Raw genomic sequence first — 24,036 nt, 5'->3', positions numbered from 1 at the left:
TGTCCATTTATTCATCCATCTACCTATTCATTAGTTAATTAATCTTTAATAATTAATCTGTTGATCAGTCTATTTACTCATTCATGTAGCTTTTCATTCATGCATTTATTCATTTATGCATGTATCTCTCCACACATCCTTCTATTGCTGTATTCATACATCCATCATCCATCTATGTACCTATACAGGGTGGGCCATTTATATGGATACACCTTAATAAAATGGGAATGGTTGGTGATATTAACTTCCTGTTTGTGGCACATTAATATATGGGAGGGGGGAAACTTTTCAAGATGGGTGGTGACCATGGTGGCCATTTTGAAGTCGGCCATTTTTGATCCAACTTTTGTTTTTTCAATGGGAAAAGGGTCATGTGACACATCAAACTTATTGGGAATTTCACAAGAAAAACAATGGTGTGCTTGGTTTTAACATAACTTTATTCTTTCATGGGTTATTTACAAGTTTCTTACCACTTATAAAATATGTTCAAATTGCTGCCCATTGTGTTGGATTGTCAATGCAATCCTCTTCTCCCACTCTTCACACACTGATAGCAACACCGCAAGAGAAATGCTAGCACAGGCTTCCAGTATCCATAGTTTCAGGTGCTGCACATGTTGATGGTATGGTGTGTTATATGGGGTACAAAGATAGTGGGGCCATTCTTCACCTCAAGGCCACTGGATATGCGAAATTGCTACATGATGATGTGTTTTCCTCTTTATGCACTGAAGCTGGCACATTCCCTGAGTTTTTCCAGCAAGATGGTGCACCACCACATTATGTGTGTCAGGTCCGAGCATTCCTAGATGAACAGTTTTTCTGGAAAGTTCATCTAGACTTCATCTTCCCCCTTAGACTTTTGTCTTTGGGGTCATCTGAAGGCAGTTGTCTATGCTGTGAAGATACAAGATGTGCAGCACCTGAAACTACAGATACTGGAAGCCTGTGCTAGCATTTCTCCTGCTGTGTTGCTATAAGTGTGTGAAGAGTGGGAGAAGAGGGTTGCATTAACAGTTCAACACAATGGGCAGCACTTTGAACACATTTTATAAGTGGTCAGACACTTGTAAATATCTCATGAAATAATATATTTATGTTTAAACCAAGCACACCATTGTTTTTCTTGGGAAATTCCCTATGAGTTTGATGTGTCACATGATCCTCTTCCCATTGAAAAAACAAAAGTTGGGTCAAAAATTGCTGACTTCAAAATGGCCACCATGGTCACCACACATCTTGAAAAGTTTACCCCCTCCCATATACTAATGTGCCACAAACAGGAAGTTAATATCACCAACCATTCCCATTTTATTAAGGTGTATCCATATAAATGGCCCACCCTGTATAATAAAGCATCCAATCATTCCTTCATTTATTCATTTTCTGTAACATTTTATCCAGTTCAGGGTTGTGGTGGGTCCAGGGCCTATTCACATATTCACTCACACAGTCAGTACCTATGGACACATTTGAGTAACCAATCACCTACCAACATGTGTTTTTGGATCATGGGAGGAAACTGGAGCACCCAGAGAAAACCCACGTTCACACGGTGAGAACACATCAAACTCCTCACCGGCAGTCACCAGGAGCCGGAGCTCAAACCTACAACCCCAGCACCCTGGAGCGATACTACCTGCAGCACATATTCATTCATGCCTTTTCATTCATCCATCTCCATTTATCCTTCACACCTATGTACATTCAACCATCCCACCATCCTTGAATCTACCTTCCTTTATACCCATTATCCATCATCCATTCACCTGTCTCTTTATCCCTATACTCTGTACATCCTTCTGTCCAGTCATTAATCTGTGTCCTCACTTTGTCTGCAGGGTATGATTGGATGAATTAGTGAGAGTGTAAATATATGTGTTTGGTTTCTATAGGGTCCTAGAGGTCTTCTGGGCCCTAGAGGATCCCCAGGGACCTCCGGACAACGGGTACAGAACACACACTTCTGCACTTTACACTTGAACTCAAACTGACACTATACTAAACAGTGTCTCTGTTCCTGCCCTCAGGGTCTCCCTGGACTGGACGGCCCAGCTGGCCCTAAAGGAAACATGGTGAGAAATTTAAACACCTAGCAACCATCATAGCAACCACTTGGGACACTTAGCAACCACCTGAGACACCTTAGCAACCACCTGGGACACCTGTGGAGCACTTCAGTTGCACTGCCATTCAGTTGTTTGTTTAGGACATGCTTGTGATTAATGTAAATTTATTTTTTAAATACAGGTTTTAAATTAGCATTAATATTCTACAAAGTTTTTTTGTAATTAGATCTTTTTGCTTTTATATTTACATTGTTATAATCATGTTCATATCTATTATTATCATTCATTATGTACAAGATAATCACTATAAACATTCTCATCAATCATATGCATTATTCGTTCATTCATTCATTTATCTCCTGTAAGCACTTCATCCACTTCTGGGTGCTGGTCGTTTGGGACTCCAGTGGGTACGATGCAGGAACCCTGAGGTTTAATATTTGATTTACTCCTTTCTTCCAGGGTCCTTCAGGAGAACCTGGACCTCCGGGACAGCAGGGGATCCCAGGACCTCAGGTCAGTTCACCCACTGACATCAGCAGAGGGACACCCTGGAGAAGGTGGGTGCACCTGTAAGACACACTAAGACATACCTCAACCTGTCCCTGCACCTGTCTCATCATCTACCTATAGACCTTGCTTTGAGCACAGGGGCACAGTGATGATGGAGCACAACTGTTCCCACAAACAAGGAAGGAGAGAGTTGTCCAAAACATCTTGGTTTGCTAAATCATTAAGTATTCACTCCACTGAAACTAACCCTTGAAAAACCCTTGAACCACAGCATTATTCTTCCTCCACTGGATTTTACAGCTGCCGGAGTGCAATGAGGCAGGTGAGGTTCCCTGGCATTCGCCAAACACAGGCTAAACCATCAGACGGTCACAGAATCTGGTTCCACTGCTCTAGAATCCAGGAGTGGGGGCTTTACTCCGTCTCCATCTGTCGCTCGCTCCCTCACAGTTCAAAAAAGTTGTTGTTTCTGTTTTGGCGATTCACACATTTAGAATTGTGCAGGATTTAATTAATTCTTTAATTTTATAATTTATACTTGAGTCAGGTTTGGGTTCATGTTGTTTCTCAGGGTTACTCTCTGTAAACACCTCAGATCTCAACAATTAATGCACTTAATTCCCTTATTATCTTTATCTCCTTATTCACTTTAATAACCTTAATAGTGTCTGTGTTTCAGGGTCTGCCTGGACCTCAAGGACCAATCGGACCTCCTGGAGAGAAAGTAAGTGTGTGTGAGAGAGAGAGAGAGAGAGAGAGAGAGAGAGAGAGAGAGCGAGAGAGAGAGGGGTTTTGTTTTTACAGACAGGGTTTTTCTGCCCTGGCCTCATAAACGATTCAGCAGCTCTTTGGTTTCCAAACTGTAGGTTCTGAAAAGATCACTGCTGAGTACAGAGGAAACTAACACACATACACACACATTTGTGTAAAAGACAGAACACCTCTGTTTACTTGTTTGGTGGATTTTCTAAGTATAAATATTAGAGAACTTCTACAGAGAACACACACACACAGAAATTTCCGACAGCCTGAGCTTTAGGAGCCAATTAGAATGAAATGTGACACTGGAGCCCATGAGGGCTTTTACGCACTGTGTATTTGTTTATTTATATATATATATATATATATATATATATATATATATATATGTGTGTGTGTGTGTGTGTGTGTGTGTGTGAGAGAGATATGTGCTGAGCTGGTCTCTGATGGTCAGCTCCAACTCTGAATGGTCAGTATGGACCCTGGAATCACTGCAGTTATCCTTAACTTTAAAGCTGCACTGTGAGTTTGCAGGTTTGGGAAGTTGGACCATCTCTGGTGGAACTGTGTCATTGCATTGTGTTCCATTTTCCGAAGTGGATGTATCTGATGATTGAGAACGTGTTTCATATTTCAAATGAAAGGAAATTATTTGAAACCAACAATTACATCAAAATCCAAACTTTGGAACTATTTTACATACAAGCTTCTCTCTCACTCATCCACCCTCTCTCACCAGCTAACCCTCACAGTGACTCCGTCCATCACACACTTGGTCGACACCACAACACTCTGGAGAACCTCTGAAGAATATAATAAAATGTTTCAGAACTTCTGGAGTTTTTAGGAGAACTGAGTTTGAGAAAGTTCTCCTGTGTTATCTGTTGTTTTTATTTATTTATTTATTTATTTTAATTTTTTTATTATTTGTTTTACCCTGATATATGTTCATTCTCTTCATCTGTTTAGGGTCCTGGGGGGAAGCCAGGTCTGCAGGGATTGGCTGGTGCTGACGGTCCTCCTGTGAGTCTCTCTCTTATTCATATTCTGTTAATTCTCTTTCATTCAATTCTGTTCCATACAAATTTGGCTCTGTAGAACTGACCATAACAAAAAGGCACCTCAGAACTCATCCTCTGGGGTGTTCTATACTACACACTACACAATCCATACCACATACAAAACACTACGTACTGCAAAACAGGCTGGAAATCCCTGTCCTGAATGACCAGTCCAGTCTTTACTGAGCTCTGTCCGGTAGGATAGGTGGACAGGTGAAGGACATGTGCAGTTGATCACCTGTGATATCTTCAGGGCAGCCCTGTGCCTCCCCCTGGTGGCTGCAGGTAGACTAACAGAATCCATGTCTCTTGTTCTGTCACCTCGGTGTTATTTGGGTTTATTGTTCCAAGTGTGTGATCAGTCCAGTAAAGTGTCAGACTAAGCGTGTCAGAGCCTCCCGGTGGAGAGGGGGATGTTATTGTTTACTGTATTTATTTTTAATTGGAGTTTAACCCCCACTTACACCCCCACCACCCGACTTCCCCACAGGGTCATCCTGGAAAAGAAGGCCCACCTGGAGAGAAGGGAGCAGCAGTGAGTGGGTTTCCTTTCTCTCTGTCTCTCTCTTTTTCTTTCTGAGATGGAGTCTGAGATATTCTGGAGTGTTTCCTTTTTTCTCAGTGTGTTTTTGTTTGTTTGTTTAGATAACCTTTAATTAAATTTCTATAATATTTTAAATGTCCTGAATGTGAAGTGGCTCTGGTTTACTGAGTTTGTTTGTGTCTTGCGTTTTAGGGGTTTCCTGGACCCCAGGGCTCTATTGGATACCCTGGTCCTCGCGGAGTTAAAGTGAAGTCTTGTTATTTACACTCACACCAACTTCATAATTAATATTTGTCTTCATATTTTCATATATTCTTATGAATAACCAACACTAATAACTACTTTATAATGAGTACACAATGATTCTGTCTGATTTCTGTTGATCTGTCGGTTTTCTCGCTCTGTGTCTTTATCTGTCTCTCTGTCTGTTTCTCTCTCTCAATTCTTTTCAGTTCAATAAGCTTTATTGGCATGAATCTATTTAGATACATTATTGCCAAAGCACTAATACAACAGCATAGATCATTAAGAACATTACATTTTTTTTTTGGGAAGTCACTTTCTCATAACTGTTTGAATTTTTTTTACACTCGGTGAGGAAGTGCAGCTCTGTCTCTACAGCGCCGCTGTTGCACTGCCAGCGGTGTCTATGCTCTCTGGGGAGCCAGGTCTGTCTGTACTGCCAGGCTGTGGGCGCTGAGTCTGTACCTGGTCAGTGTGAATCTGTATGTGTGGTTCAGTCACTATGGTACTCTGCTACAAATGTACTGTTGATTTAGGGCCAGATAGCACTGCATTCTGCTTTGTGTGTGTGTGTGTGTGCGTGTGTGTGTGTGTGTGTGTGTGTGTGTGTGATATAGTTGTTCTTTTGGAGTGTTATAATTTGGTTGACTCTCATTGGGGTGTTTCAGACTGGTCCTGACGTGTGTTAGTGAGGTCAGGGTCAGGACCAGCTGTGTGAGGGAACTCTTCTCTTTGCAGGGCTGTGTAGTGATAGGAGCGGGGGTCACTGTTTTTTAGATGTAGCCAATATTTAATCATTTGTTTTTGTATTTTCAGTAACAGAAGTTACTTGCCCAATTCTGCTCTGCTGCCGTTGTTTGTTGTTGTCATGTGCATTGCAGATGCTTTTACAGATCTCAGTATGCATTATTTCCGTTGGGTGTTTGTCCCATTGGCCAAATGTGAGTAGAATGCCTCCACATCTCACTGTGAATGGGTTCTAGATCTGATTGGATTTCAAATGGGAATTTGGCGTTTGATGGCATAGAATGCCCTGCGTGCTTTCTCTGTCAGTTCATTGACCACTGGACTGAAGCTTACTGTTGGACTAATCTTCAGTCCTAAATAGTTATACACTCTACTGTAGTCTAACCTGTGTGTCCCTAGTGTGAAGCAGCGGGAGATTCCCTGAGATCAGGGTTTCTTTTGGAAAATGAAGGTTTTGGTCTTTGTCAGGTTTACTGCCAGGACCCATTTCTGACAGTACTGCTCCAGCAGGTCCAGGTTTTGCTGTAGACCCTGCTCTGTGGGGGACAGCAGAACCAGGTCGTTTGCGTAGAGCAGGAATTTCATCTCTGAGTCATGCAGAGTGAGACCGGGTGCTGCAGAGCTCTCCAGAATCTTGGCCAGTTGTTCATATAAATGTTAAATAGTGTTGGGCTTAAGCAGCAGCCCTGTCTCACTCTGTGCTCCTGAGAGAACAGCCCTGTATTTTTGTTGCCTATCCTTATACCATACTTACTGTTCATTAATTTAATGACATATGTTTTACCCCCTACACCACTCTCAATACGTTTGTAGAATAAACTGCTGTGCCAAATCAAATTAAATGTTTTTTTTTTTTTTTTTTAATCAATAAAACAAATATTTTGTTATATTCTTTTTAACATGTAAGTCAATCAGGGCAAGAAGGGGGTAAATATGATCTGACTTGTGGTGGTATAAATCCAATCTGGCTTTTGCTTAGGACCCTGTGCTTCATAAGGAAGTCTAAAAGTCTTGAACTGATGATGCTACACATTAACTTCGCCAGGTTATCGTTCACACAGGTGCCTCTGTAGTTATCAGACCTTGACTCTAGACATCAGGGAAGTAACCCACACTCAGAATCATGTTGAATAGTTTAAGAATGGCCAATTGGAATTTTTCACTCATGTGCCAGATCATTCCATTTAAGATGCCATTGTGCTGCTTGCTTGTTTTGAGTTTTAGGGCAGATATTTTGTTTTTAAGTTCCTGCGCAGTAATGGGGGAGTCCAGGGGGTTCTGGAAGTCTTTTATGGCCAATTCCAAAGAATGAATTTTTTGGAGATGTTCTTTTGATCTGGTGTTAAATTTGTGGTTACATTACTGTAGAGGGATCTAAAATGTGTGATCCATATGTCTCTGTTTTGAATGACCAATACTTCTGGTTGGGATTTACTGAGAGTGTTCCAGTGTTCCCAGAAGCTGTTTGTGTTGATGGACTCCTCAATTAGTATCAGTTGTGTGTGTGTTGTACTTTTGTGATTCTGAGTGTGTGTTTGTACAGTCTCACAGTACCGAAAGCATAAATCTGAGTTGGGTTTCTGATGTTTTTGATTTGATAGATTTCTTAATTATTTTTTTCTTAATTATTTTTTGGCATTCTGTGTCAAATCACTTATTTTCCTTTGGTTTCTGGATTTGTTCTTTGATTGTTTTCATTTGCATATTTGGTGAGTTTTATTAAATATATGGTTTATATTTCTAACGGCCAGATTGACGCCGTAGTTACTGTGGCATCCAGCAAGGTGTCTAAAATTGCTTGAATTTCGTGGCGCCTGATTGCTTTCTAGAACTCTTGGGTGCTGTTTAGGGCCCATCTGTATGGCCTCCGGATGTTGTACAGCTTACCAGGTTGTGTGGGTGCAGTGCTGTTAGCCTCTGTCCTTCTGATAAACGCAGTGATTTGGCTGTGGTCAGACAGAGGGTTTATTGGTTTAACGGTGAACGCACTGAGAGAGAAATGGTCTAGATCTGTGATCATGTAATCGACTGTGCTGTTGCTAAGGGGTGAGCAGAAGACGTATCCTTCCACAGAGTCCCCTCCTGTACTACCGTTGACCAGGTACAGACCCAGACTCTGACAGAGCTGCAGGAGGTCCTTTCTATTGCGGTGCACCTCTTGATCAGAGTTATTTCGAGGGAGGTTATGTTTCTTGGGTAATTATGTCTAAATATGTTATTGTTACCATTCTCCGTACAGATTTCAGGTAGAAATCCTGTGCGGGTGTTCAGGTCTCCGCAGATCAGCACACTTCCCTGGGTCTCGAAGCTGCTGATCTGGTTGTGGAGACTGGGGAAGGTATCTTAACCGTAGTAATGGGATTTGCTGGGAGATTTTACGCAGAATTAGGGATTTTTCATATTTTTAGTGGAGTTTTGATTAAATTGAAATTTTGATCATTCTGATTTGTATCAAATCATAATTCCTCCAGAATCGCTACCTATTTTTATACTAGGATGCTTAATTGATGGAATTATAATTTCTTTGTAGTTAGTGGAACAGGGAGTGACCAAGTCGGATTTGCCCCATGTTTCTTGCAGGATGATGATTTCATTGTTTTTTGTGTTATTTATGAAATTGATGTTTTTACTTTTGTATCCAATCAGAGAAGATTGTTCGACATAGAAGTAGAAATTTCTGTGATATGTAAGGGGTGATATGTAAAAAAAAATACAATAACAATGGGTTTTTAGAAAGGAGAAAAGCCTGTGTAGTTGAAGGAGATAAACAATGTTTTATAACGTTATAATTAAGTTAATAAAAAATATGTGCAATCGTGTATACATTAAATATTTATCTATCCACCTATTTATCTATGTGTTTATTTATTTATTTTTAATAATCTTATTCTGTTGGTCTGTCTGTTTCTGTCTGTTTATCTGTGTCTGTTTCTCTCTCTTTCTCTCTCTCTCTCTCTCTCTCTCTCTCTCTCTCTCTCTCTCTCTGTTTGTCTTTTTGCTTATCTCTCTGTCTGTTGGTCCATCTCTGCCTCTCTCCAGTTACAGTTTTTCTCAATCGCTTTGGAGCATTTCTCAGATCAGAAATGAATTTCTCAATATTACTTATTCAAAGTCCACATCATATAGTGACTTGTGCACATCATAAAAGCAATTTCTCATTCCTTTTGGAGAAACAGCACATGTTTGGGTTAATCATACAGATGATTTTGCACAGCTGTCTGCTCCTTCTTACATTATCAATTGCTTTTATCATGTTGATCAGAATGTATTAGACTGCTTCTCTGTTGAACAGTTCAACCCCCAAAACATTCAGGCACTAGTCCATTGCATATGTCAGTACACATATAGAAATATTGATCCAGTTGTCATAGAACACTTTATACATTTCTGTTGGACATTTTTGGTAAATGCCTGCTGAACTGATTATTAGCTCTCAGGTGAATCATGACTTTCACATATAAAGGGGAGTGTTTGAAGCTTTATATCAAACAATAATCAACCAGCTCTCTAAAATAGCTCAGAGAACCTTCAATTACCTTTCAGTTTCTGACAATGGAAGAACAAGGAAATAACCGCTTGATATATGTAAGGATTCAGCCACATATTCAGATGACACTGTTGACTGCTATGGTTGGAGCATGTAAGAACATCACCGCCAATGACCGTAGAGGCTGGACAAGACATTCAAAAATATCATTTCCATACTGCATTGTGAGGAAAGCTATTTGGTGTGATGTAGATGAGAATCTGTGGCCCGACAGACCACATCAGGAAGTCTAGAAAGTCTCCAATGTAATTCTACAGGCAGCCCTATAATGTACATCTCTGCCTGAAGGGTGTTTGTCATGCTTATATTTCTGATTGGTCAGATTTGATCCATTTGTACTAAACTGTCTTGTCATTTTTTCTGTTTCATAAAGACACAGTCTGTCATTGACCTACAGTACAAAGAGTCAAAATCATGATTATGCATCTTGTCCAGTCTCTTTCAATTGATCTCCCACATGGATCTTACAGTAAAAGTGCAGCCTGTGTATTTTCACTTTCAAAACATTCACAAAACTCTCACAGTGTTACTGATGTACTGACAATGTGGCTAAAGATTTTGACTGTCTTGTTCACAAACAATGATTCTAATAACACTCACATGTTAATTGACATAAATACTTCATTCTGGGACATGAACTAAGGATTTTGTGTAAGTTACAGGCATTTGTCTGTAATCCACCCAGTGGTGCTGGTTTTACAAAATGTTTTGAGAAATGCATATAATGTTGTGCAAATTTAAATGATGATTTGAGAAATGCTCCTAAGCAACTGGGGAAAAAAGATAAGATTGATGTTTTTTAGTAAATAGAATGTAGTTTGGGTTTTTACAGTGTTAATTAAGCCCCCCCCCCACCCCTTCAGTGTTCCTGACTTTATTGCACCTGCTGTTCATTGTGTGTGTGTGTGTTTAGGGAGCTGAGGGGGTTCGAGGTCTGAAAGGAGGTAAAGGAGAGAAGGTAAGTGTGCTAAGCTTCCTCCTCACAATTAGAAATGAGATCTAAGTGAAGCAAACTTCAGAGCAGTGGATTCACCTCAGTTCAGTCCTGTCTTCTCCAGTCCAGTTCAGTTCTTGAATCACACTTTATTTATCAGTAGTATTGTTTTCATTGTTTAAAATATAATAAAATTAAAATAAAGATAAAATAAGATCCATGTTCAGAAGGCTAGGGAGGGAGGGATGCTGTGAGTGATGTGCTCCAGGTGCTTTGGCAGAGCTGTTTCAGATTTTTAACCGTTCTGACCGCCAGGTGTCACTGTTTCTTTTAGAGAGGACTCAGATTCCACTCTGTGTGTGTGTGTGTGTGTGTGTGTGTGTGTGTGAAAGAGAGAGAGAGGGACTTTTTCTAAAAATAAATCTTTATTATATTCAGCATAGACAATAGCAGTCTCCTCTCTCACCACTAGCATTTAGCCACAGAACTGCCTTTAGAGGCTGATATAACAGTGGAATAAAGTAATAAATAATGATGATAAACGTTTTCTAATAATCATAGGAACTCTTAAATACCTGCATGTGTAAATATATTAACACAACCTTTGAAGGGAGCAGAACTAAATTATTTTTCAAATAAATTTTAGAGTATATTTCCTCTGAAAAAAATAAGGCATAAATTCTAAATTGTTTCTAGATCAGTTCCTGAGGCAGATAAACTCACTCTGACCTTTTTATCTCTCAGCTCTAGTTGAGCAGGAGATGCTTTATTATAAATGAATGACCCTCTCTTTTCTCAGGGCGAGGACGGGTTCCCAGGCTTTAAAGGAGACATGGGCCTCAAAGGGGACAAGGTGACTTTATTTATTTGTTTGTTTATTTAAGTTTTTCTGAAACAGCTTAAATTATCCCTTCAATCCAGAGCTTCTCTGAGTTGTTCGGAAATCCTTTAACATGTAGTGTAGAGTCTTAATATTCTAAAGCTGGATTCAGAGCTGTATTTAGTGCTGAAAGACTGTTTGACTGAAGTAGTGCAAGTGTATTGTATTGTTTACACATTGTTTACATGTGGCTTACATATTGTGTGGAGTTTATTTGAATGTTGTATGTATGCTGTTATTTAGGGAGAGTCTGGTGTCTTAGGACCCAGAGGAGAGGACGGACCTGAAGGTCCGAAAGGAAAAGCCGGACCCACCGGAGAGTCTGGACCCATGGGTCTCGCAGGAGAAAAGGTAGTGCAAGGAAGGCTGGGTTTAGGCTGGTGTTTGTTTTGCAGTCAGTCCAGAAAAGTCTGCAATTTCACTGAGCGATTCCAGCTCTGGACCAAGCACACACCTCATTAAATAAATTTTATCAACACACTTTATATAATTAAAGTTTATTCAGAATATATTAAACCCTTTGATGCTGAGAGAAACACATATTTTTTAATTAATTTTCTAGCACATTTTATGAAATATTTTCACAGTGAATTATTCATACACAGACCATACTCCCCTGTGGGGGTTTGAGTTCTGTCCAGGGGTTAAATGTAGACCCCGCATTTGGATGCTCTACATGGTCAGTGATGGTGCCAGGTCGGGTTAAACACACTGGGTACTGGGTTGGTCTCTAAGATGCCCCACTCTGGAACCATGTGGACCCCAAACACATAGAGTTACTGGGCTGCCCACGTTTATCTGATACAAGCAGCCTACCTGGCCCAGTGGCCCAAAAGCCCAAGTACTCATCCCCAGAGCCTGTGTCCATCTTGAATCCAACCAGCCCCTGACCATGCCCCCTGGTGGGAGGTGCTTGGTGGGTAGTGGTCACTTAATCATTCTTAGCAGATACTGATCTTAGACCAGGTCAGATACTGTATTGTCCTGTTGATGGAAAACCTGCTTTCAAATGATCCTGCGTCCAGATTTAGGCTTAATCCTGACACAAGACCAGCCCCTGGGGTTTAAATATTCAATGTTTTTTTAATGTTATCGACCTCTTCTTTGTGCCTTGTGGATGGTTAAAGCTGCTGTTTGTTTTTCAGGGAAAACTGGGCGTTCCTGGGCTTCCTGGATATCCTGGACGTCAAGGTCCAAAGGTATGACTTTACATACACTTTTGGACTCAATGCATTGTTCCTTTAATGGGTCTTTGATCCTCTGCATCCACAAAGACTCAGTTTAAAGGTGCGATCAGTCATTTTTCCAGTCTTATTTATGATTATTATTTACTTGACAAGTTTATGCTACATAGCTATGTTTGAAGTTATGTTGGTTTAGTATCAGTAGTCTCTACCCCTTCCAGACCTCTAGCACTGTGTCCACACTACCAAGCAGAAGTGACTCAAATCTGATTTATTTGCCTTAATATGACACAGATCAGATTTTTCAGAGTTTTGTGATTTTTTCAAATCAGAGACACTGTCGTATGTGCTCCTAGATCTGATATGCCTTTGATTTTGTGGTTGTGTGAACATGCAGCATCGGCAGCAACTGCAGGCTGTCTCAAACGGCTCTGTTCTCCCTACAAAGTGCATACTGCACGGTGATGAATCTACAGCTTCAGTGCCAAAATACCACACTGACTGTTAGAGAAGGAGGTGTGCAAGTGAGAACTGATTATAAACAGATGTCTGTTAGACATATGTGCAGTGCTCAGGTGTTGAAGCTGTTATTTAAGGCCCTACATCATGCACCACAGGTTGCTTAGGGACATGTTTCTGTCTGAGCCACATAAACATATCAGTGTGAGCAGACGGCCGTTTCAGAGACAGTTTTTTCATATTTCACACAGATACAGAACACCTACATAAATTTGATCCTGCAGGATCCGCCAGATCCCATCTGAGTAAAAATCTGGATTAATTAAGGAGGCACGTAACATGAACGAAGCACTAGGTGTCAGTGTAGAGTCTGATTCGGAACCTGATTCTCTAGAGGAAATTACTGACTGCTGTAAATACAACACACAACAAGTAAACAATACATCAAAAGCCTCTGTATTCAGATCATCAAATACATCAAAGTGCTCAGTTTATCTTTGTTGTTAAAGAGTAAATAGTATAGTCTGCTCCATGTTCCTATCCTTGCTCTGGTGGCTAGGCTAACAGGGCTAATGGAAAACCCCACTGTCCGCTACATTGATTGTGTGGAACTGTGTTCTCTGGAGTGATGGAGTTCCTATGGGGTGAGGAATGGTGGAACTGTGTTCTCTGGAATGAAGGAGTTCCCCTGGTGTGTGGAACAGTGGAACTGTGTTCTCTGGATTGTTGAAGTTCCTCTGGGATGAGCTGAAGTGGTGAGCATGATCCATAACTAATCACGTCTCTCTCTCTCTCTCTCTCTCTCTCTCTATCTCTCTCTCTCTCTCTAGGGTTCCACTGGTTTTGGTGGTTTTTCTGGAGCAAATGGAGAAAAAGGAACACGAGTAAGAACAACAGATTTGTGTCTTAATTAAAAGTATTTTTTAAAACAATAAAACATTTGCATGTCACACTGGAAAAATGTAGAATATGAGAGAGAGAGAAAGACTGAGGGAATGAAAATAAGAGTGAGACAGAAAGGAACAAAGAAACAATCAGAGAGAGGGAGGGAAACTGAGAAAAGAAATAGTGGAGAGAGACAGAGAGAGAGACAATGAGAGCGAGACTGCAAAGATTAAAAGTACATTGTAGAATATTAAGTGGCATGTGAAAATGTGCTGTCCTTCATCATTCTGCACCTCAATAAGGACAAGTATAACAGACCTTAGAATAAATCCACGGTTTTGTAAATTAATAAATTCAAAGTTTTTGCAGTAATGAGCTGTGTGAAGGAACATATCCCAAGGACCGTGTGTGTGCTGTTGTATGAACAGGGTTCAGGTTCTAGGTTGTGTGTAGAATCAGGTCAAGCTCAGTGTTTCAGGCAGGTTTTGTTCCTGATGTTTCTCTGACCGTGTTTCTCTTCAGGGCATTGCTGGGAAAGCGGGACCACGAGGACAGCGCGGTCCAACGGTATGGTGACCACCCACAAACTTTCAGTTCACAGAGTAAATACCTGTATTAACACCTGACTCTAATGTTATTGCTAATGCTTACATTTCCTCAGGGTCCCAGAGGTGGACGAGGAGCAAGAGGCCCGACAGGAAAGCCAGGACCAAAGGTCAGACCTCACTCAGACTTTTAGAATGAAGTAGAGGTCAATTATATATCTGAGATATTTACCTGTCACCTGCAGGGGGCAGGGCTTCTCGTCAGGTGAGCAGCGGACTTTGGATGACTGCTGTGGTCTTTTCTGTTCCCTTCACTGCAAAAAACTTTACAAACCCTGACCAAAGTAGTGGCCCATAGTAGACTTAGCAAAAACATGTAATGGATTTGTTCTGTTCTTGGGGATAATATGGTATCCAAAAGTTTAGACAATTTAAAGATGAGATTTCTATGTTAGCCGCCGTGAATTACTTAACCCTTAATACTTAATTCTTAAGTTATTTTTTTAGTTTAAGAATTTATATCTTCCTCGTCCATTATTGAGAAGTTGCTGACTCTTCATTTTCCTTATTCACTATTTCTCACTTCCTCTCTTCTTCTCAGGGGACCTCAGGGAATGATGGGCCTGCAGGGGGTCCCGGAGAACGAGTGAGCACCTCTGATCTTATGGCACATTTTAAACATGTTTTATTTATGAAGTTTCTCCTTAAAATCCCGTTATGATCCCTGTGTTTTTATTTATCTCTCCACTCAGGGGCCTCAAGGACCACAGGGACCGGTCGGGCTCCCAGGACCCAAGGGTCCAAATGTTAGTAAATTTTAATTCTTTATTTTCACTAAACCTGAATTGTTTTGCTTCCCTGCAGTAGAGTAAAACCTGCTGTCTGTGTTTACAGCTGTTAAATCATTATAACATCACATTCAGTTCCTCAGCAGTAGAGTGTGGAGAGATCACACCTCAAGCTGAACACACACCTCGGTGACCAAACAAGGAAATCCACCTTCAGAGAATCCCACGCTGGGAGAGCGCTCTAACATTATTCCACTGGTTCTGGGAGGGGGGGTTTACTTGTTGTAAGAGACTCAGAGAAAGTGCCTGAACCCAGCAGATGATCGATCTGCATAAATTCCTGCATCAGCCACAGGATTCAGATGCGTTCTCTACACTGTAAACCTGAATAAGTTAGCAGTTAAGTTACATAGTTAGCATAAGTTAACTTTTTTGAATTTATAAACTCAAATGTCAGAAGTATGCATACACATTTATTATAAGTGTCTACAACTTCATTTAATACATAATACAACTAAAAAAAATACTATTAAATACTATTAACCATAAATTCATTCACTGTCTGTAACACTCACACCTATGGACATCCCTCACGGCCAGTCCACCTATCAACATGTGTTTTTGCACTGTGGGGGAACACACCAAACTCTTCAGGGCAGTGACCTGATGGTGGTCCTTGAACCCATAACTCCAGGACTCCGGAGCTATGTGACAGTGATTATATCAGTTGCGCCACCACCCCTTGCACTGAAATAAACACACGAACCTCTCCAAATTAACTAAAAGCAGTGAACCTCTGACTATCCGCCATCTTGGTTGAAAAGTGCTGCACTGGTTTCTGCTAAATCAACAGGACTCTGCTAAATTAAAATTTTACAATTTCACAAACTCAAAAGAAGAAATTGTTGAAAATAATTTGTTTATTTGAGTGAAACATTTTAATATAATTTAAATTAGAATCAGTCCAGTTAATTTCTTTGAACATGAGGGTTTACAGTGTAAAATAACATCATTAAAACCAGTTAAACATCTAGAACAGATGAATAACAATGTAATGTGATCATGTGAAGTGACCTGATCATCCTCTGACAGTGGTCTGAGAGCGTGAAGACCTCTGAGACGCCAGCTGGTTCTCACACAGTTCTGAGGGGGTTCTGAAGGGAACACAGCCCTAAACTGCATTTTCAGACTCCAGGCAAACTTCCATTTATAAAGCTTCATTTTTGGACACTGAGCTTTAATAACCTCAAACACAGTAAACACAAACAACATTAACACGGCAAGCCATGAGTTTACCTATGTTCATTAATTTAACCCTTTCTGTTCTCATCCATTCCTTGGTTTCTTTTGATCAGTCGAAGATCAGTTAAATTATATCAAGGATTGCTGATGGACCTGAAAAAAATTACATTTTCAAACTTGCTCAGGACACATCGACTGTTTCCCCCAGGTTGTGTTTATTTCCCCTGTAACTTATTAATGTGTGATGCTGGTAATTGACCATCCGCTGTTGTCTCTGTGCAGGGACCTCCAGGAAAGGATGGGTTGCCAGGTCATCCCGGACAGAGAGGAGAAACGGTGAGTGGTCATTTTCTGCATCCAGTTAAAAAAGCTAACCAGTCTGTGTTTGTGTTTATACAAGGCATTAATCCCACCCTGCACTGGGTCTGGACCATTTAAATAGTTATTAAAGTTTCAGTCAGTCATTTTTACCTTACACAAATAAGCAAACAGTGATCATTATATTGTTTTATAATGTTTAGAAAGTGAAGAATCTAACTGCTCTCTTTACTGAAAGAACCACGTTATGCTTTACATTGTGGGTCCCCTACAAGGGCCCGCCATGTTTGAAACAGTGTTCAGTACAGAATCTCTGACACTTCAAAGCCACTAGGTGTCAAAATGTGAAGACGAAACAGTAGACAGTAGTTGAATCATAATAATAATAGGTCTGTCCCAAAACCTAGTGAGCTGCCTAGGTAGGCAGCACTCTAATGGTCATTTGTCACCATGAGGCAGATTATTGAGAAGCTCTGTTATTGATTATTATTACTGATTATTGAGATGGCATCACAGATTTTTCCAGCCCACAGCACGCCAAATTTGGCTGAATTTTAAGGCAGCATTGGACACTTCCTTAGGCGCGAAGACAATCCCAGGATGCAATGCAAGAACATCTTTCATCCATTTCGCTCTTCTCTCAGAGCAAAAAAAATTTAAAATGACAATTATCACGAGAGAAGCAATCACTCTCTAACTAGAGCATCTCAATAATCTGCCTCATAAGGACAGACGGCCGTTAAAATGCTGTCTACTTAAACAGCTGTCTATGCAGACAATGCCTACCTAGGCAGCTCACTAGGTTTTGGGACAGACCATATGTTTCAGTGTGGTGGATTCTACTTTTCCCATTTCTATCATGATTTCAAATATTTTTGCTCTGGGAGAAGAGCGAAACAGACGGGAGTTGTTCTTGCGTTGCCTTCATGGCTAAGAAAGGGTTCGATGCTGCCTGACTAAATTTGACCAGTATCTTAGTAGACAGCATAATGAAGTATCTACAAATTGGGACAGCCTATGTGTCGGGAGCACGCACACTATGACGTAAAATTCTCTCTAGTTAGACAGCGCACTAGGTTTTGGAACAGACCCAATAATAATAATAACAATAATAATAATAATAATAATGTACCAATAATAAGACATTTTACTTAAAATTGCACTAGTCTGACAGTGATCAATTTGAACCCTCAGTGTAGTGAAGGGCAAAACGGACCCCTGATTCTGTGTAATTATAATTTATCATAAATTAATTATAATTAACATTTTTACAACGCAAAAATGTGCGATTCCTAATGTAACATTTGTAATTACATAACATACATTGTAATATCATACATACATGTAATAACATTTATAAACGTCATTAAAACTGTAGGTTTTTTATAGATTAAACTTTTTGAGATTTCTGTTTTGTTCTCAACTCTTTATGTCACTAGTTGGCTGACATGAGATGTAAGCTCTAATTCAATTCCTAAATTCTTATTTACCAGGGTTTCCAAGGAAAAACCGGACCCCCAGGGCCTGGAGGTGTCGTTGGTCCACAGGTAAACAATCAACAAAACAAATAGAATAAACAAAATCTGCTAACAGAACATGTGTGTGAGGAGAAAGTCTCATTGTTAATCATTCTATATTTTATATGTAAGGGACCGACAGGAGAGACTGGACCTGTGGGTGAGAGAGGTCATCCTGGATCTCCAGGACCTCCTGGAGAACAGGGTCTCCCTGGAGCCGCTGGAAAAGAAGGAGGAAAGGTGCCGTTTGTGTAAAAGTCTATTATAGTTTTTTTAAGTTCATCCTGGGCTTCATTAGTAGCTAACCTGCTCTTCCTCCACAGGGTGATCCTGGTCCTCAAGGCATTCCTGGTAAAGCCGGTCCAGCTGGATTGAGGGGATTCCAAGGACAGAGAGGACTTCCTGGAACCCCGGTAAAATTACATATCCTTAATATCTCTGTAGTGTCTCTTTAATTTCTCTGTAACATCTGTAGTTTCTGCTGGGTGTGTATGTGTTGTGTAGAGCGGCAGTAATACTGTAACTCTTCTCTGATTTTTTCTGTTGTAGGGTCCCGCAGGGCTGAAGGGAGGTGAGGGTCCGCAGGGTCCCCCTGGTCCTGTCGTAAGTTCCTGCTTTTCACTGTAGATCTGAAGGTCTGTGATGGAGTAGTGGAATGGTGTTAAAAAAAATAAAATTGGAATGGAAATTAAAAACACATCCTAAAAAGTCAGATATGAGCTTAAAATTTGTAGTTGGGGCACCTTTAAGGGCGCATGCTATTAATGAGCCCCCACTCCCCCCCATGTTCGTGTCCCCATGACACTGAACATAAGGAAGTATGTAAACACTGACAAAAAACATAATCAGCAATAATCCACAAAATATTAAACACAATCACACACCAAATATGAACCTTTTGAGCCTTTTCACTGAACTATGAGGCAACAAACAAAATAATCCTTCATTAATCATAATTGTTCAAAATGTTCAGCTAATCATGAAATTGATTTCAAGGCAAGGCAAGTTTATTTATAGAGCACCTTTCATACAGAAGCAATTCAAAGTGCTTTACAGAAAAAAAAAACACTTGGGCGGTATTTCATCACTCCATCCTTCATGTTATAGTTCATGTTATAGTCCTGCATTTTTTAATTTACATGAATTAGACTTATACATATCCACAGGTGGGTGTGTGTGTGTGAGTGACTGAGTGAGTGTGTAAAACTGTCCACAGATGTGTTTGTGTGATTGGGTGAGTGTGTGAAACTGTTCACAGGTGTGCGTATGTGTGTGTGAGAGAGAGAGAAAGAGAGAGTGTGTGTTCACAGGTGTGAGAGTATGAGTGACTGGGTGAGTATGTGAAACTGTTCACAGGTGTGTGAGAGTGACTGGGTGTGTGAAAATATCCCCACAAAATGATATATATGTGTGTGTGTGTTTCAGGGGTCTCCAGGCGAAAGAGGAGGGGCCGGACCCGGTGGACCAATTGGACTGACAGGACGCAGTGGACCACAAGGACCCCCAGGACCAGCTGGAGAGAAAGGTGGACCGGTAAGAGTTTGTGCTGAGTGTTTATAACGGAGTTGTATATATTGTACCTGTTTACATTTCTAAGAGTTGATTGGTGGATTTCATGCTTAGTTCCTAGGGCTGAGCAACTAATTGAAAATTAATCAAAATCCCAGCAACATTAGAAACACATATACCATCCTGTCAATTGTCATATTCAGGCTTAATCATATTAGGCTGACATTAATTTAGTTTTCTCTGCTGTGTGTGTTTAGGGAGAGAAAGGTCCTCCAGGCCCCGCTGGCCGGGACGGTATTCAGGGTCCAGTTGGACTTCCAGGACCTGCAGGACCCCAGGGACCACCCGGAGAGGACGGGGACAAGGTACAGCTTCTAGGCTCAGTTCCATTTATCTGTTTATCTCCTGTTAGTCTGAGCTATATCTGCACAGTTACACATTTCAGAACACAATGCCACAAACTACAGCAGTGTTTATATACTTATACAATTTCTAAACAAACCTTACAGACTGGATAGTAAACAAATCACAAGATTAGACTTTACATAAACTCTTCAAACAAACTACTGCAGTGTTTATATACTTACACAATTTCTAAACAAAACTTACAGACTCCACACAATCCCTAAACAACCTACACAAACTCTACGGACTCTACACAAACAGCACCTGAAACTACGGATACTGGAAGCCTGTGCTAGCATTTCTCTTGTGGTGTTGCTATCAGTGTGTGAAGAGTGGGAGAAGAGGGTTGCATTGACAGTCCAACAAAATGGGCAGCATTTTGAACACATTTTATAAGTGGTCATAAGTGGAAATAACTCTTGAAAGTATAAAGTTACATTGAAAAACAAAATTGGATCCAAAATGGCTGACTTCAAAATGGCCACCATTGCAACCACCCATCTTGAAAAGTTTTCCCCCTCCTATATACTAATGTGCCACAAACAGGAAGTTAATATCACCAACCATTACCATTTTATTAAGGTGTATCCATATAAATTACCCACCCCGTACTTCAATTGCAGTGCGAAATAAAAGAGTAGCTGAAACTAGAAGCCAAAAACATATTAAAAGAAACATCAAGCAAAAATGTCACCAAAAAATAAGCCAAATCTACAATAAGGGTTTGAGCTTAAAGTCTAATTGTCCTTTTTAGATCACTACCTATCCTGTTCACAGTGACAGAACCTGTGTGCTCCGCTGAGCTACATGACACAGTCTTTCGGTTTTATAAAGATTCTTTATAAAGATTCAAAGAGCTAATACGAATAAACAATGTTTGGTTGAGCTGGCTTTGAATTTGGGTGGGCAATGAGGAAATAAAGTGGTGGAATTTTGTCTGCGTTCAAAGAATTTGCTCCAAATTTACACCGAAACTCCCTGAAATATTTTTATATAATTTTAAAGCCATATCTCCCACCTCTAACTCAAACGATACTAAACCAAAGCCTAAACCATACTATTTAAAGAGCGATAAAAAGAGTAAATATAATACTAATTAGACCAAAAATCACAGAGTATAAAAATAGTAAACAACTTATATCCATTATAATTGTTTATTCATCTGGCATTTAATTTTGAATTGAAGCCATACCTTGTGTTTTGTATGTTTAATGTTATATGTTTGTTTTTTTCCACAAGTAAAGCCAAACATTTACTTTAACCTTTTCTTGTTTCTGGTTCATACACCCACACCTCCATAACGTGCCTAGACATACCGTTCCTTAGAGTGGCAAAATCCTATATTTCCTGTATCTACTCAGCATCATGGTTGCTGGATAGTAAACAAATTGCCAGATTATACGATAGGAGCGCTACAAGTATGTTTATACAATCTCTACACAAACTTTATAGAAAACACAAACTCAACATTTACACAATCCCTTCACAAACTCTACAGACTCTACACAAACTGTAAACACTGTTTACACAATATTTACAAATACCTTACCAACTAGTGATCGACCGATATGGGTTGTTTGATAGCTGATGCCGATGGCAATTTTTGTATAAATATGTAAAGCCGATATACCCATTGCTCAGGCAGTGAATAAACTAGAGTTATTATTATGACTTATTTTTAGAGAAAAAAATTGTAAAAGAAACCATTTTGAAAAAAAAATGTTAGTGGCTATAAACTGAAGAGTTCATGAGTCCCATTACTTTTTTCTTTTTAAGTTTGTCTCCCAGGGTCTACTTTCATCAGGTAAAATTTGGAGTTGATACAGTGGACAGATGGCATATGTCTCTTTAGACCCAAAGCTCTCCATAAGGAAAATAATTACTTTTACTGCAAAAATACAGTGTATATACCTTGTCTAGACATTGTCATACCTTGTCAACATTTTAGTGTTTTTCTTTACTTTCTATGAGTCTCCTGTCCCTCACCAAGTGGCCATTTACCCCTCAACAAACAGTAAAAACCCTTAGGTATGGTGTGTTTTATTCTGATGTACTGAGTTTATTTCTGGTGTTTATACTTGTTTCTCACCGAGTACAGTGTTCCTTTAAATGACTGATGTGTTAAAAGGCAAGAGCTGCTCTCTGATTGGCTGTAGGACAAGGAAACCTCCCCCACACCCCTGCTGCATTTAAATGTCCTCAGTGGGGAAAATATAACTAGTAAAAGACATCTAAGCTTTGAAACATGTCGTTGGAAAACTGAGAGCCTAAGCTACGCGGCAGTAGGTGTGACATGGGTCTACAGAGATCTTATTTTAATTATTTTTTTTAAAAAATGTGTACTATTTTTTCGGCCAGTACTCTTGACACAAACTTGAGGATTATTTACAAATGGTTTGACGGAGAGACTCAGATTTAGTCTCGTTTTGAAGGGGACTATCTAAGGTAAGCGCTGCTGTGCTAACTTTGTGTGTGAGCCGCTTATGGGCTCTTCAGGCTTCGAGAAGCAGCAGTTTTGTCACTGATGAGGTACAAACCTGAAGTGTGGAATATATTATTTTTTTGGCTTTAATTCCTTAGTCCATTTTAGCGTATAATGGCTTATATCCTCGTGATCCTGAGAGTCTGACCATTTGATTGGTGTATGATATGTACACATTACTCAAATATGGCGCTGTGAAAAAATTGAAAATCTGTACTGTCAATAATATTTTTTCATAACAATTTCCAATAACAGCAAAAATACTTATTTATCAAGTGGGATTATATATAAAATGATTAAATCAATGAAAATCAGTGATTTAAGCTTTAATTTGGTACATTGCCTGTCCTCCAAAACACCCCAAAGTGGCCCAATAATATTTAGATCTGGTGACTGTGCAGGCCATGGGAGATGTTCAACTTTACTTTCATGTTCATCAAACCAATCTTTCACCAGTTTGCTGTGTGTATTGGTGCATTGTCATCCTGATACATGGCACCACCTTCAGGATACAATGTTTGAACTATTGGATGCACATGGTCTTACTGGTGCAATGTGCAATTAATGAAGATTGGCCACCTGGTCCAATTTAGCCATGAAACCTCCCACACTAAAATGACAGGTGTTTCAGTTTCATTGTCTAACCCCTTGTGTATGTATATATATATATATATATATATATATATATATATATATATATCACTATTACCCACTCTACACAAACCTTACAGACTGTATACATACACTAAAAATTTACACAATCTCTACATAAACTCCTCACACTCCTCACACTAACCTTACAAACTCTACAAAAACCTTAAACATTCTGCACAAAATCTACATAGTATTTACACAAACCTGAGCTACTCAACAGTGGCCTGACAATCACAAACTTCATAGACCTCTGTAAAAGTTGAAGCTGAAGTTTTGTGTCTCATGCTGTGTGTTTGTGTGTTTTTGTGTGTGTTTGTATTAAAGGGTGAAGTTGGAGAACCAGGTCAGAAAGGAAGCAAAGGAGACAAGGGTGAACATGTAAGATTTTATTTTATATGTCTTTAATATTTTAATATTTTTTGGGAACTTTTCAGACCCTTTCTTTTATTTATTTATTTATTTATTTATTTATTTATTTATTTATTTTGACGGTTTGTTATGTTACATCTGTGTTGAAATAAAAAATAATTAATCTGCAGGATTTTTAAATATTTTCAAATGTATTATAGATAGATAGATAGATAGATACATAGATAGATCTTTGTTAATCCCATATGAAAATTAACATATTGCAGTAGGCCGATGTACAGAAAGGCAACACTGTGCAAAACAGCAGATAAACCCTCAAGAAATATATATAAATAGGTAAAAAAACTGGCAATAAAATTAGACAAAAACTATGAACTAC

General features: G+C 39.6%; 1 protein-coding gene across 2 annotated transcripts in view; it reads left to right on the top strand.

Annotated features, from left to right (window-relative positions):
- Window positions 1-24,036, top strand: part of LOC136678673 (collagen alpha-1(XI) chain-like) — a 99,081-nt gene that overhangs the window by 56,807 nt on the left and 18,238 nt on the right. For both annotated transcript variants that reach the window (XM_066656761.1, XM_066656760.1), the window contains 24 exons: window positions 1,899-1,952; window positions 2,034-2,078; window positions 2,535-2,588; window positions 3,265-3,309; window positions 4,314-4,367; window positions 4,896-4,940; window positions 5,142-5,195; window positions 10,400-10,444; window positions 11,220-11,273; window positions 11,544-11,651; window positions 12,446-12,499; window positions 13,774-13,827; window positions 14,351-14,395; window positions 14,490-14,543; window positions 14,975-15,019; window positions 15,126-15,179; window positions 16,686-16,739; window positions 18,215-18,268; window positions 18,371-18,478; window positions 18,562-18,651; window positions 18,788-18,841; window positions 19,664-19,771; window positions 20,005-20,112; window positions 23,613-23,666. In XM_066656761.1, the coding sequence (XP_066512858.1) occupies window positions 1,899-1,952; window positions 2,034-2,078; window positions 2,535-2,588; window positions 3,265-3,309; window positions 4,314-4,367; window positions 4,896-4,940; window positions 5,142-5,195; window positions 10,400-10,444; window positions 11,220-11,273; window positions 11,544-11,651; window positions 12,446-12,499; window positions 13,774-13,827; window positions 14,351-14,395; window positions 14,490-14,543; window positions 14,975-15,019; window positions 15,126-15,179; window positions 16,686-16,739; window positions 18,215-18,268; window positions 18,371-18,478; window positions 18,562-18,651; window positions 18,788-18,841; window positions 19,664-19,771; window positions 20,005-20,112; window positions 23,613-23,666 (1,494 nt within the window). The remainder of the gene's footprint in view (window positions 1-1,898; window positions 1,953-2,033; window positions 2,079-2,534; window positions 2,589-3,264; window positions 3,310-4,313; window positions 4,368-4,895; window positions 4,941-5,141; window positions 5,196-10,399; window positions 10,445-11,219; window positions 11,274-11,543; window positions 11,652-12,445; window positions 12,500-13,773; window positions 13,828-14,350; window positions 14,396-14,489; window positions 14,544-14,974; window positions 15,020-15,125; window positions 15,180-16,685; window positions 16,740-18,214; window positions 18,269-18,370; window positions 18,479-18,561; window positions 18,652-18,787; window positions 18,842-19,663; window positions 19,772-20,004; window positions 20,113-23,612; window positions 23,667-24,036) is intronic.

This window comes from Hoplias malabaricus, chromosome Y, assembly GCF_029633855.1.
Source record: "Hoplias malabaricus isolate fHopMal1 chromosome Y, fHopMal1.hap1, whole genome shotgun sequence".
Classification (NCBI taxonomy): domain Eukaryota; kingdom Metazoa; phylum Chordata; class Actinopteri; order Characiformes; family Erythrinidae; genus Hoplias; species Hoplias malabaricus.
Note: the sequence above shows the minus strand (reverse complement) of the source record. Positions and strands in the feature narration are given on the sequence as shown.